The sequence below is a fragment of the Leptodactylus fuscus genome, chromosome 8 (genome assembly GCF_031893055.1).
Source record: "Leptodactylus fuscus isolate aLepFus1 chromosome 8, aLepFus1.hap2, whole genome shotgun sequence".
Taxonomy (NCBI): Eukaryota; Metazoa; Chordata; class Amphibia; order Anura; family Leptodactylidae; genus Leptodactylus; species Leptodactylus fuscus.
Window position 1 is genome coordinate 5216110 of NC_134272.1, and position 14282 is coordinate 5230391.

Genomic DNA, 14282 nt, shown 5'->3' on the forward strand with positions numbered 1-14282 from the left:
CATAAAGCATAAAGCAGCATCCAGAGTCCCTACAGGTCTGTATGACATGAAGAAATGTCCGTAATAGAAAAGACAATTGTCTGAAGCAAGGCATACCGCCATGTAGTATCTGTCATGTGAATCTCTGTAAGGCAATATAGTGTAGGCCCATATCAGGCACCTATACAATGCAGCGGCTTCATGGTTAACATAGTTTGATGTCCTTACTGAATCTGATTGTTCTGCTTAATCAAGAGAATTAAGATATTCGCTCTCTGTGCCCCATATTGTGTGGGCTCGGCGCAATGTCACTATATAGTATGGGACCCGGGGACATTATACAGTATGGCACCCGGGGACATTATACAGTATGGGACCCGGGGACATTATACAGTATGGGACCCGGGGACATTATACAGTATGGGACCCGGGGACATTATACAGTATGGGACCCGGGGACATTATACAGTATGGCACCCGGGGACATTATACAGTATGGGACCCGGGGACATTATACAGTGTGGCACCCGGGGACATTATACAGTATGGGACCCGGGGACATTATACAGTGTGGCACCAAGGGACATTATACAGTGTGGCACCCGGGGACATTATACAGTATGGGACCCGGGGACATTATACAGTGTGGGACCCGGGGACATTATACAGTGTGCCTCCTGGGGACATTATACAGTATGGGAGCCAGGGACATTATACAGTGTGGCTCCCAGGGACATTATACAGTATGGAACCCGGGGACATTATACAGTATGGAACCCGGAGACATTATACAGTATGGGACCGGGGGACATTATACAGTATGGGACCCGGGGACATTATACAGTATGGGACCCGGGGACATTATACAGTGTGGGACCCGGGGACATTATACAGTGTGGGACCCGGGGACATTATACAGTGTGTCTCCTGGGGACATTATACAGTATGGGAGCCAGGGACATTATACAGTGTGGCTCCCAGGGACATTATACAGTATGGAACCCGGGGACATTATACAGTATGGAACCCGGGGACATTATACAGTATGGGACCGGGGGACATTATACAGTATGGGACCCGGGGACATTATACAGTATGGGACCCGGGGACATTATACAGTATGGGACCCGGGGACATTATACAGTATGGCACCCGGGGACATTATACAGTATGGGACCCGGGGACATTATACAGTGTGGCACCTGGGGACATTATACAGTGTGGCACCCGGGGACATTATACAGTATGGGACCCGGGGACATTATACAGTGTGGGACCCGGGGACATTATACAGTGTGGGACCCGGGGACATTATACAGTGTGGCACCAGGGGACATTATACAGTGTGGGACCCGGGGACATTATACAATAGGGGAGGTGGAAACATTATATTGTATGGAATCGGGGGATATTATACCATGTGGAATCTTATATAGTGTGGGACTTGGGGATATTGTACTGTACGGAATTTAGTGACATTATTTAGTGTGAAACGTGGAAACATTATATGGTATGAAATCTGGAGACATTATAGTGTATGGAAACTGTGGACTTTATACAGTGTGAGACTTTGGGATATTGTACTGTGTGGAATCTGGGACATCCGGGGACATTATAAAATATGGGATCTGACATTAGACTGTGTTTGGGCTCTCGGTGTCTTGTCTGGTGGGTAGTAAGGGGGCATTATACTGTATGGGGGAAACTCCTCCTGTGATACGATCTCTGCCCCCTCCTGGAAAATTTGATATATAGGATCAATATAATGTTTTGTGGCTGCCATATTACAGATCCTACCGGTTCCTGAATACAACATGAGGCCTTCAGATCACAACACCATGATATAAATACAGTATATACTCAGTAATACAAGAGCTCAGAGTCAGACCCAGTGATCACGCCACAGAATTCAAGGGATTATTATGGTTGCAGTGACGGAGTGTAGACTTATAGTATCCAGTGCAGGACCCTCATCCAGCACAATGGTTGGGCGGCCTAGAATATCGGCCATATCTATCCATGTAACTATATACAAGTATGGAAAGGGTTCATTATATAACCACCAGTCCCCTCCATGAGGACACATTATGTGGTTACAAGGTCAGATTGTTAGAGTACAGCAAAGTCCAAATCCGATCATGTGCACCTACAACGTGTCTAACAAAGACCAACAAAGTCTGATGATATTTTCTTTGGCTGCAGAATTTGTACATTTGGTTTTTTGTCTGCTGAACAGGAGATTTATTTTGTTCTATAAGAGGTAGAACATCGTGCACCAGATGTGCCCATCCCCGAACATGCCCTCATTCCTAATGCAGAGGTAGACATTGTTCTACACTACCTATTGCGAAAATGTTGCGTTTTACATCCCCTGTAAAGTGGACGGATTTCTGACTAATCCCATTCACACAATGCAGAAAAAAAATCTGCAGCAGAAATGCTACGTTTGCAAAAACCTTAGTGTCAGCGCTGGGGTTTACCATATAGGTATAGCAAGGGGCAGAAAGTCTGCAGAGGAAAAATCGCCAGAAAAAACTGCAATGCGTTTCTGGCAGGTTTTTTTGATGCGTGGAGCCTCATCCTCACATGAATATCCGGCGAGATTATATACAGAATGTCAGACCTGGTTATGAACATTATTAAAGAGTTTTAGTTACTTTGTATCTTTAGTGGTTTTGTATCTATATGTTTAGATATATTTCTATGTATCGGTTTTATATGGCTGATGGATTCGGAGCTGCTGTAACGCAATCATTGTCCGTCCTTTCTGGAGAATCACTGCGGTGGAGGACGGCCTAGCAGAGGAATTATGGGACTTTATGAGCTTGATGGTTACAAAGTTCTCAGCTGAGGATGAGGTTACACAGGCTTTATAATGAGTAGCCATATGAAAGGTGGTAAAACCATTGTAAGTGCATCTCCGAGCTGCGGGTCGCATCACATGCTTTAACTTTTTTCAACTGGGTCACTTTTTAGGTGGTCAATAGTGTCTTGGAGTTAGATGTCCTCACTACGTACCCACTTGTGGTGGTCTGGCATGGTCTGGTCTAGTGTCACTGTGATATGTTCTTCATAACCTACCTGATCTTGGTAATCTTGGCTTAGTCCCCTTAGTCTTTCCGCTACTTCTACTGCTCAATGTCACACTAATGTGGAGGAGTCACCAAGACAGATGTGACGTCTACACAATGTGTGTCCTAATGGTGGATTGTGGGAAACAGAGTCATAAACTACCATGCTGAGCCTCAGAAGTGGAACAGAGGTGATGGTCACTGTAATATTGCAACCAGACAAGGGGAAGGCACCGAGCAATGAAAGTGGTGAAGACCAAAATAATCATAGGTAAGGGAAGAACAAAAATGGCCGGGTCACCCACATGAATGTGTTTCCTCCCTGCACGGAAGAAGGAGACGCTGGTTCGGCTCCAGACAATGAAGTAGAAAAGGTCAGTCCAGCATGGAGGTAAAGAATAAAAAATATCTCTTTATTGGTGCAACATTAAAACTTCCAAACTAGTGTGGTATAATAAACATGTTGATCTCGCTCCTCGCTGACGCGCTTTGACCTGAATACTCCATGTCTTAGTCATAGACTTGGCAAAGAACATTATTTACTAGAGAAACCTTCCCCTCTGGAGACTCGGAAGAGGTTAGACTTAAGATGTGATCTGATGTCATTTAAGGGCCCCTTCACACGGCGTATACGCTCACTGCTTTGGAGCGTGTAAACGTTCCGTAGCAGCGGCGTCTAAAGCACTTCCCATTGTTTTCTATGGGAGCCGGCAGACGCGCGCTCCCCATAGAAATGAATGGAAAAAGCAGCCCATTCATTTCTATGGCAAGCGCGCGTATGCCGGCTCCCATAGAAATCAATGCGATCTGCTTTTAGACGCCGCTGCTACGGAACGTTTACACGCTCCAAAGCAGTGAGCGTATACGTCGTGTGAAGGGGCCCTAAGAGTGTTAGATTTCTCCTATTGGCTTGCCCTAATTTTGGCGATCCCATGTCATCGTGTGCTTGTTGTTTCTGCCACAATAGCTTGGAAGTTTTAATGTTTTACCAATAAACGGATTTTCTCTATAATCATCATAACCTGCTCCAATAACGGCCCATCCAAGTCTGCTTATAGGACGGCAGCTAAATCCATTGCGACGTTAAACAAGACAATAAATCCTTTTAGAATGTGTATCAGGTCAGGACCATGATACATTGCAAAGAGTTACGGCTTCACATAGAGAAGTCTATAATGCATCATCATCGACCGGCTATAGGAAGGATAAGCAGGGTCACCCGCTCCACTACGGCACTAAATGGCCCAATAATAGACCCCCAATACAACCCCATTGCAAACGCTGTAAGTTATTTCTCAATGCATTTAATATCTCACCATATGCCAAAAATCCAGTGAATATTAATAGTTTTGTATTATTTGATCCTCAGCATTGGCAGACTCAGGTAGGCATGGACTTAAATAGTTCATTTACCAAGTGTCTCTGCTTTTTGCCAACCAATGAGGTTTCTTTGCTGTAACTTTTAACCATTAGAAGCCTATAACAAATGAAACGTTGTGTGGCCGGGGTGGAGTTCAGCTGTGGAAATACAATATATATAGAGGGTGACTGTGGAATACTGCTATATCAGGACACCCACCATGGCGTCAGAATCAGTGACCCTCTTCCTTCTCTGCACCGTCGTCATGATGGTGGTGAAGATCCTATTAGGCTTCTCAAAAAGAAACAATTATAAATTCCCACCCGGACCGACCCCGCTGCCCTACATTGGTAACATGCATATGCTGGACATAGAAAGACAAGACAAGACTCTAACGGAGGTAAAAAATCATTGCAGTTACACAATAAATGTCACACTTTGTTTATCTTGGAACTATCTTTTTGGCCATAGTTATGGGGTAATGTTCTTCAGCTGGTATTAGAGGGTCTTGTTAACTTCATATGGAAGAGATTTAAGGCTGAGGCCGCACGTTGTTGATCCCGATCCCAGAGTAAATTTTGCAGAAGGGAATTTAATTTTGAATTCATTTTGGGTGCAAAAAAAGTTCAACAAAAAAAAAACACATAACTGGGTAGCCGACAGCTGGGATCACCAGCAATCCCAAAAAACGGGAGTCTACCAATGCCACTGAGAGCCTCTGGATGGGGATAAGTGTTCTAAGTGGGGACAAAACACTTATTGGTTTTACGTCAGATATGGAGTAAAAAATTAGCAAACCTTGGAGCATAATTGTCACAACTGTTGCTTTGCACCTCCTATGCTGTGTTCATGATTCCAGCATAGGTGCACAGATACATGAAGAGACGCGTGCACGGCCACGTAAATGAGTCAGCTGTTCCACCATGGCCAGGGATGGGACTGATCATTCAATAAGAAAGACAATATTAAAGACAATGTCTCAGAAAATTTAAGAAAATCAAAATCAGGTCCATGTACAGAATGGTGAGTACCCTCGGACCACTGGATACAACGTCTGAGGGTGCTTTGCATTATTTGGGCTCTCTGGGTTACACAAGGGTTTTACTATTGTAGACTAGGGATACACATATGTACTTGTGTCACCGGCTCCCAATGATGTGGGGGCTTCCAGTTTCATGAATGTGGCCACATATTTTATCCAGTTGGGAGTAAATCTATTTCTTGGATAAAACGTTCTGAATCTTGTTTTCCAGCTTTCAAAGAAATACGGTCCGGTCTTCACCTTCCATTTTGGCCCTACAAAAGCAGTGGTTCTGGTTGGGTATGAAGCCAATAAAGACGCCCTGGTCTCGGCCAACTATGACTTTGGACTTCGGGGTCCGATCCCTATTTCTGATGACTTTCAGGTGAATCATGGTAAGTAACCCCAACAAGTCATTCTATCCTGTAATATCTCAGTACTGAGATTAGGGACCAGGACTGGGAAGCCTTGTACTACATTTTGTGTTAATGTATAGCGTTCATTTCTAGGTTTAGTGTTCCTTTAAGTGGTCAGGCAGGGCAAGAAGTACTAGTCGCTCCTGTCCCAGGATGATGGGGTGTGTTGGTAAGAACCAGATACAGTGTCCTTGTAATGGTTTGCACCACCTCTAATGCTGGCATACCCAAAGGAATGAACAGGACAGCCATTCCCCACTCCATCCATGATTACTTGAGTTAGGCTGAACATGGCGCATACACTATGAGGTCACAATGTTACCAGTACTTTACCGAGATCATCTTTAAGTACAGAAGAGGTTAGCAGGATCTCCTCAGGTACAGCAAAGTCTACAGCAGTTACATTGTTGCCTCTCGTAACTTTCACTAAACTTCTATCCCAGTGGGTTCTGCTTCTCCAGGCTCACACTAAGGCTCCTGGTGGCAGCTTTTGGGTAAAGCCCAGACTCCAACCATTAACCAGGCATAAAGACTCCAAACAGACAGGTGGTCGCATTGCATCTCCAGAGTGCAAACCCTCTTTTAGTAGGAGACTTACCCGTCATGGTGTAACTGTAAAGTAACTCACCACAATGTCTGAGCTGCGAGCGGCACGCTACCTCTCTCCTTGCTATGGGTACTACAAGAGTTTAAAGGTTCCTTATTTGAAGTCTGGATTTGATGAACTTTTTGATGTTTTTGTAGGACCTCTGTAGAGCCTGACAAATAGATTGAATTAAGAGCTCGTAAATTGAACTTTGGATTGGAGCAGAAGCTTTATGTGACTTGAAGGGGCTGAAGCTGAGGTCGGCCAAACCGCCAAGGAAGACTGGAGGAAACTAGCAAAAGATATCAATCCTGGACTCATTTGTTCTTCTTTTTCAGGAGTGATCTTTTCCAATGGAGAATTATGGAAGGTGACCCGAAGATTTACACTTTCCATATTAAGAGATCTTGGGATGGGGAAGGGACCTATTGAAGAAAGAATTATTGAGGAGCTGCAGTTCCTGAATGCAGCAATTCAGTCTCATAATGGTGAGTGGTGTCTGATACAACCAGATACGTTGGTGCCAATGTTACACATGTTATGTGAAATCTTTGAGACACTTCCCCAACACAAGGGTGGTAGGTGCAATGTTCTGCAATGGTTCTACAGTGACTATACAGAGCCATAGCTATGGTCTATCTGCTAGTAACGTACGACCCGGACAATAAGTAACATTATATCACCTTGTATTTCCAGGTAAACCTTTTGATAAGAAAGTCTTCTATCTTGCTCCCCCTAACATAACTTTTGGGATGTTATTTGGGAGACGCTTTGACTATGATAACCCAACATTTCAGAGAATGATAACCCTCATGGATGACATTGTTATTAATACCGGAACTCCAGGTGCAAAGGTAACGTATACCATTAAAGGGGATGTCCAGCCACAGCAAGTTACTCCCTATCTATATTATGAGTGGTAACTTGCTGGTCAGGGGGGTCTCACTACTGGGACCCTCATCAATTTCAACAATTGGGGAGTTTTGCAGAACAGTTTTGAATGGAGCACCTGGTCAGAGCCGCTCCATTGATCTGGATGGGGACCGCTGGAGATGGCAGGGCCAGAATCTCTCTGTAACATTGTTACGTCTCCAAAGATTGTAGCTGAATATTATTGAATTGATTCAGATGCTAATCTAATCCTGGATTACAATGGATCAACAGGATTACAACGTAAGTTATCCACATCTGAAAGTGATCATAGCATGGGAGATCTGGACGACCAATACTCTTGGAAGGTGGGTTGTGTAGTTTTAGAGATGGGGAAGAGTAGTGAGGGTAAGGCTATAGGGTTTGCAGAGAAGAGGGCACATCAATTAAACTTAAGTCGTAGACCTACTGCTGTGTTGTTTTTGGGTCACCTATGTTATAGGGGGCTCAATTTGATGATGTCACATGATCAAGGGGCAATGCCCAAAAGTAAGCCAAGTGTTCTGACTCACTACAATGGCACACGGGGTCTTTAGGGTCCTGTATTATAGGACTATACAATACGGACCACCAATGCAGCCACGTAGATGGACTCCAATGGTGTTACCTTCTTCACACAACCACACACAAAGATATAGTAATTCAGGATCTGGCATGTGATCCTTGTGATATGGATTCGATTCCTGCTCATCCTATGTCTGACTTATTGCATCTTTTCCTCTTTCAGTACTACAATGTCTTCCCAATACTCAAACCGTTCTTGAAAGAACCCGCACTTGTGGTGGACCGGATTAATAAGCTAAATGAAATTCTGAAGGTTCTGTTCAAGGAATCGCAGGAAGTTAAAAGTGAAGATTCCTTCAGGACGTACGCGGAAGCCTTCGTGCAGAAAGATGAAAGGGTAAAGAGCTTAAAGCAAGGAGGGATAGATATAATGGAATTATCGCTTTAAGACGTTAGGGGGCAAAGGTCACACGGACACTATATGGGCGCTGCTCCCATTCTAACTACCCCCTGTTCAGTAATATTGGGCGTTTTGTTCGCCACCCCCATTTAGTAGTCTGTAAATGTCACATTTGTATCACGTTGGTTAATATCTTTATTATACGTCTTCGTGTTTTAGGAAAAAGTAACTGAAGAAACTGAGAAAATCTTTACAGAAAGGAACTTCTTGGCTTCTGCATTCGATGTTATGCTTGGGGGGACGGAGACCACGGCCACGACCATACAGTGGTGTATTCTGCTCTTGACTAAATATCCTCATTTACAGAGTAGGTTCCGAATAATTCTGCTTTTAACCCCTTAATAACCAGTCCAAACATTATGACATTTCTCTACTGGACAGACAGGGTTGGACTCCTTTGTATGTCCCTATGGCTGACTGCAGAGGGATTCTCCGGGAACGGCAAGGACCTGATCGAACAGGGCAGTTCCCTTCCAATTGTGCACGGTCATAGACAAGGAACTTCTTATAATCCTGACTGTAGAGGAGGAGGCTGCACTAAGAACCAGAGCTCTTGGTTACAACTTCTTAGACCAGGATCAAGCGCTAAAGTTTTTGCTCCCTCTAATACAGAAACACCAAAACATGTCACTGTACATTGTATTACCCACCATGAAATTACAATGGATGGATGTAAAGATTTGATAATTGTAATGAGTCCTGCACCAGGGTGACCATCACATGACCAGGACGGGTCTTACATATCACATGTATTTCTGCATTTTTCAGAAAAAGCCCACGATGAAATTGAAAGTGTGATCGGCCTCGAGCGTCCTCCAAGATGGGATGACCAGAAAGTCCTTCCCTACTGCTTGGCCATCGCCCATGAAGCTCAGCGCTATGCCAGCATCTTCCAGTACTTACCGCATTTGACACCCACAGATATCCATTTCAGAGACTACTTTTTGCCAAAGGTAATTCGGCCAGATCAGGGTTGGTTGTGGGAATCAGACAGGACACCGAAATGGCTCAGAAAGACATGGCTATCGAAAGACAACCATATCCTTCTGATACAGAGAATACCCCGGGATCCCCATCTTTATGTGCCTTCGTGCTCTTGGGAGTAAAGGGCTGGCAGCAGGGGAAGGATTAGGGGATGGGGAGGTGGATAGTTGCCCAGGACCCTCGTACCAAAGGGGGCCCAGGGATTCAGAAGACAGACTATTGGCGTGGTGCCCTGGATTCCTGAAGTAGTGCCACAGACAAGGGGCGCTGTATGCTACTCTGAGTTCTGTATACTGCTGGGGGCGCTGTAAGCTATGAGGGGCAGGGTATCCTTCTAGGGGCACTGTATGCTACGAAGGGGCAGGGTATACTGCTGGGGGCACTGTATGCTTTGTAGGGGCATGGTATCCTTCTAGGGGGCACTGTATGCTACTCTGAGTTCTGTATACTGCTGGGGGCACTGTATGCTACGAAGGGGCAGGGTATACTGCTGGAGGCACTGTATGCTTTGTAGGGGCATGGTATCCTTCTAGGGGGCACTGTATGCTACTCTGAGTTCTGTATACTGCTGGGGACACTGTATGCTACAAAGGGGCATGGTATCCTTCTAGGGGGTGCTGTATGCTATGAAGGGGCAGGGTATACTGCTGGGGGCACTGTATGCTTTGTAGGGGCATGGTATCCTTCTAGGGGGCACTGTATGCTACGAAGGGGCAGGGTATACTGCTGGAGGCACTGTATGCTTTGTAGGGGCATGGTATCCTTCTAGGGGGCACTGTATGCTACTCTGAGTTCTGTATACTGCTGGGGGCACTGTATGCTTCGTAGGGGCACTGTATGCTAGATCTATTATTATATGAGGGTGAGTTAAATATTATCCACACTCTGCCTATAGAATTTATTTTAATAAAATTTTAGAAAAGGCAAATACATTTTTTACATCATTTCTTGCTTTTCAATACGTTTTTGTCCACAAGTTTTTGTATTCTCACATTAAAACAATAACTTCGGTTGACCTGTGAGTCACAATTGCACCGACGTCTCCAACTCTTCATCAGATGTGAATCTTCGCCCTTGTAGGACTGACACTTGCATTGGGTTTTCCGTTCTTCGGATCCGCTTGGACTTTTCTCTCTGCATTTTTCGAGCAGACTGGGGGACGGAATCCCCAAATAGTCACTAAAAGCAGATATGACCGTAGCCTGATGGGGCAAGTTCAGGACTGTAGAGAGGATATCCATGTCAATGTTTGGGCAGTGTTGTGCAGATCTGCATGGTAATGCACCACGATAACACCCTTGGTAGCAGTCCTCTCATAGGTCTCAATTTTAGGCTTATTTTTTGACTCACCCTTGTAGCTAGAATTTCTCTAAAGCTCTGGCTCAGGTTCTACCATATCTGTCCTTACATATTAGGGCACCACAGTGATCCCGCTCTTCACATCTGTTCTCTATGACGAAACCCAATGGGAGACCCCCAACCAATTTAACCCCAATCACTTCTTGGATGCTGATGGAAAATTTTTGAAGAAAGACGCCTTCTATCCATTCTCTAAGGGTGAGTAGATCCATGGTGGGACCTTACTAGGTCACCGCTGGCACTGGATGAGGGTTTTATGATTAGGTTAGGTAGAACACTTATCACACCTCAAAGCTATTTGTATCCTATAGAAATATAGATATAAGGTCCCTCTAAGTACGGACATTGGAACATACATCATCCCACCCATTATTTACGTCAAGGATCCTGTTACTACACATGTATCTACCATAAGGCTTCGTGCACATAACCAGTTGGGTAAACTCAGTCTCTTCCGATCTTCTATGATGTTCCAACCTGTTGCAATGGACAGGTGAACCCACAAGACGCTGCTCTGACTGAATGGCTCCTAACGTGGCACAAGCCACGCATCCTAATCCTCCCCTTTTTCAGATAGTGTCCCCCTAGATGTTGCTGCCTTTTCCATTGGACTTTAGAGTTTGGAGAAGAATTTGAGTGGGTCATCTTCTCCAAATTCTGGCCCTATAGAAGGCGCTGTGGGTTTGCTCGCTCAGACACTGTAGAGCTGATAAGAGCCTTGTCAAGAATTGTGCCGAATCAGCAGATCAAGCAAGACGCTTCATTTTTCAGCAAGCTGTAAAGCAAGAAGTGTCCATCACTTCTTCACTGCCATCCAGATGAAATTCAGGAATCCACCATCAACTTCTTACGTGTGGGTCTTTAGCTGGTGGAGAGGAATATACCCTAAATATTTGTACAGGTCTTAGTCCCCTAGGGTAAGCCTTGTCCAGATCCACACCATGAAGGCAGATATCATTAGAGCAGCAACCACAATAGTAGGCCTAGGACAGGGGTAGGAAACCTTCAGCTCTCCAGCTGCTGTGAAACTGCAACTCCCATCATGCTCCATTCACTTCCATGGGAGTTCCAAGAACAGCAGAGCCAGTATGCATGCTGGGAGTTGTAGTTTTGCAACAGCTGGAGAGCCAGGGTTCCCTCCTCTGGCCTAGGTTATTGCAGCTTACTCTTTACACCTAACTCAATGGGTTTACAGGTAGCGCCTCTCGTGGTGGAACCGCTTCTGTTGTGTTTCTGTAGTAATGATTTACAATCCCCAGATACTAACTACACTTCTATATACACAGGGCGCAGGGTGTGCGCGGGTGAGAGCCTGGCCAGGATGGAGCTATTTCTATTCATCACAGGGATGCTGCAGAAGTTCACCTTCACCCCCCCTCCAGGAATGACCACAGATGACATAGACATTTCTCCAGTCCCCGTCTTCACCATGAGAACCAAAAATTACAAAGTTTGTGCAACTCCCAGAGTGTAGACAATGTATAACAATCACAATGTATTCATCTGTATTGCATCTTCAATAAGGATCTGTCTCCATTATACTGTACATAACATGCATTCAATATGAAATACTTCTCGTAGACCCGGGGGGTCAGGTATATAATGGCCATGCTGTCTCATGGGATTCCAGGCATTTGTTAATGGGGTTGTCAGTATTGTGGCCACTGATCCCGGTAATTGGCTGCAGTGGTCACATGCCGTCAACCAGTTTTGTAAAGCCCAACCAGTGTAATGGAACTGGTGCGGGGTATCTCTCCGAGAGCTGCTGCAGGAGAGGAGAGAAACTGAGGGCAGGTTAAGGAGGAGCTCACAGTAATATTGTATAGCTCCATGTCATAGCTCCAAGTGAACCGATATCTAGATCCCTATACAGTCCAATATTGCCTGTACAATGTCTCCCTCCCTTAGCTATATTGCTACCCTTCTATCCTTCTCCAACCTATATGGGCATCGTGTACCTTCAATTTTAACCCCTTCCTTCTCTGTCCGGACACTTATTCCACTTATACATAAAGGGTACCCAGGCTAAATAATTGCTGACCCCGACAGATCAGCTGTTTGTAGAGGCTGCAGCATTCGGGTGAGCGCTGCAGCCTCCTTGTAACTTACCAAGCACAGCACATACAACGGTATTACAGCTCAGAAGCTGCGCTCAGGCCATACGACCAATGAACATGATGTCCAATGGCCTGTGAAGGGAGCACGGCTGCAAACAGCTGATTTGTGGCGGTACCGGGTGTTGGACCCCTGCTGATCTTCAAATGGTGACCTATCATATCATAATACACAGCGGTGCGGAAGCATTGTAGTTTGTTATATCATTGAATAATAGGATGAGCCACCACCCTACAGGGACTAAACGAAAAATAAATATGAAATAAACAAAATCAGAACATCTCCTTAGATACAATTTTATGTAAAAATGTAAAAAGCAATAAAATACTCAGAATGACAATGTTTGCAACGACCCGTGCGACAACATAAGACTCACATATTATTTATCCCATATTGTAAATATGATAAAAAATACTGGAAAATTTGTTATTTTTATAACTTTGCCTAAAAAATGGAATAAAAAATGATTAAAATATTGAGTGTAAAAACTACAGATCATCCTGCAAAAAAGAAGCCTTATACGGCAATGTTAAAGGGAAAATCAAAAGCTACGGCTCAGAGAGGATGTGATTTTGGGGAATAGAATCACAAAATTTAAGAAGCCTTAAAGTAACCTCCAAAAACGAAACAACATTTCATCAGTGATTAGCAAAGGAGAATAGAAGAAACCTTGTAATATGTCTTATTCAAGAAATCTGTTATCAGACTTCTATCCTTCTCCTTATCTTCAGCTAGTCCAACTCCATACTCAACTGAAATACAGAAGTCTATGGAAAGGGGAAGAAGAGGCCATTCACTGATTTATTGCCCCATTCTGTGCAGTGGTAGAGTCATGTATTAGGACATAGTAGTGTTAAAAGAGATCACTCATCCTCCTCCTCCCCCTCCCCTCTCCATAGGTTTCTATGTAAAAAAAAAAAAAAAAAAAAAGAAGCTCAGTCTGATAAGTGGGGAAGGAAACAGATTTCTATAATAAGATCTATTACAAGGTTTCTTCTATTGACATGTACTATTCATGTATGATAAGTGGTCTTATACTGGAGGTAACATATGTATAAAATTGTTCTATCTGTAACCACATAATAAAGGTAACACTCATGAATGTCGTTCCAGATGTCTGAGCTTGTTTTTCCAGTTTATTAATACTAAGATCCATAATGTAATGTGAATGTGAATTCGATCATTTAGGGGGATCATGAAGGTTATGTGATCTGTAGACCTGGAAGGTGAGGTTACCCCGGTTACACGGGCTGGTTACTGTATCAGCCGCATGTATTTATCTTTTTTTTCATTGTTGCATTGCAACATTTGTAACTTTTATCTTTTTTTTTTTGTCTGTAGGCACAAGGGGGGTTTGTTTTTACCCAGTGAATTGAATTTTGTAACGGCAGCTTTTCAGGGTGCCTAAAACTTACGCTAGATTCTCACACATTTGGCTTTCCGTTCTTCAAGTCTACTTGGGGACTCTAAAAATGGAAGACTAAACTGCTTAAAAAG

General features: G+C 44.1%; 1 protein-coding gene across 1 annotated transcript; it reads left to right on the forward strand.

Moving 5' to 3' along the window:
* Positions 1-4630: 4630 nt before the first annotated feature.
* LOC142216974 (cytochrome P450 2W1-like) lies at positions 4631-12165 on the forward strand. The gene is made up of 9 exons (XM_075285112.1): positions 4631-4810; positions 5664-5826; positions 6772-6921; positions 7130-7287; positions 8091-8264; positions 8487-8634; positions 9096-9280; positions 10727-10868; positions 11957-12165. Exons 1-9 carry the CDS (start codon positions 4631-4633, stop codon positions 12142-12144), a joined length of 1488 nt encoding a protein of 495 aa, XP_075141213.1. The 3' UTR covers positions 12145-12165.
* The last annotated feature ends 2117 nt before the right edge of the window (positions 12166-14282 follow it).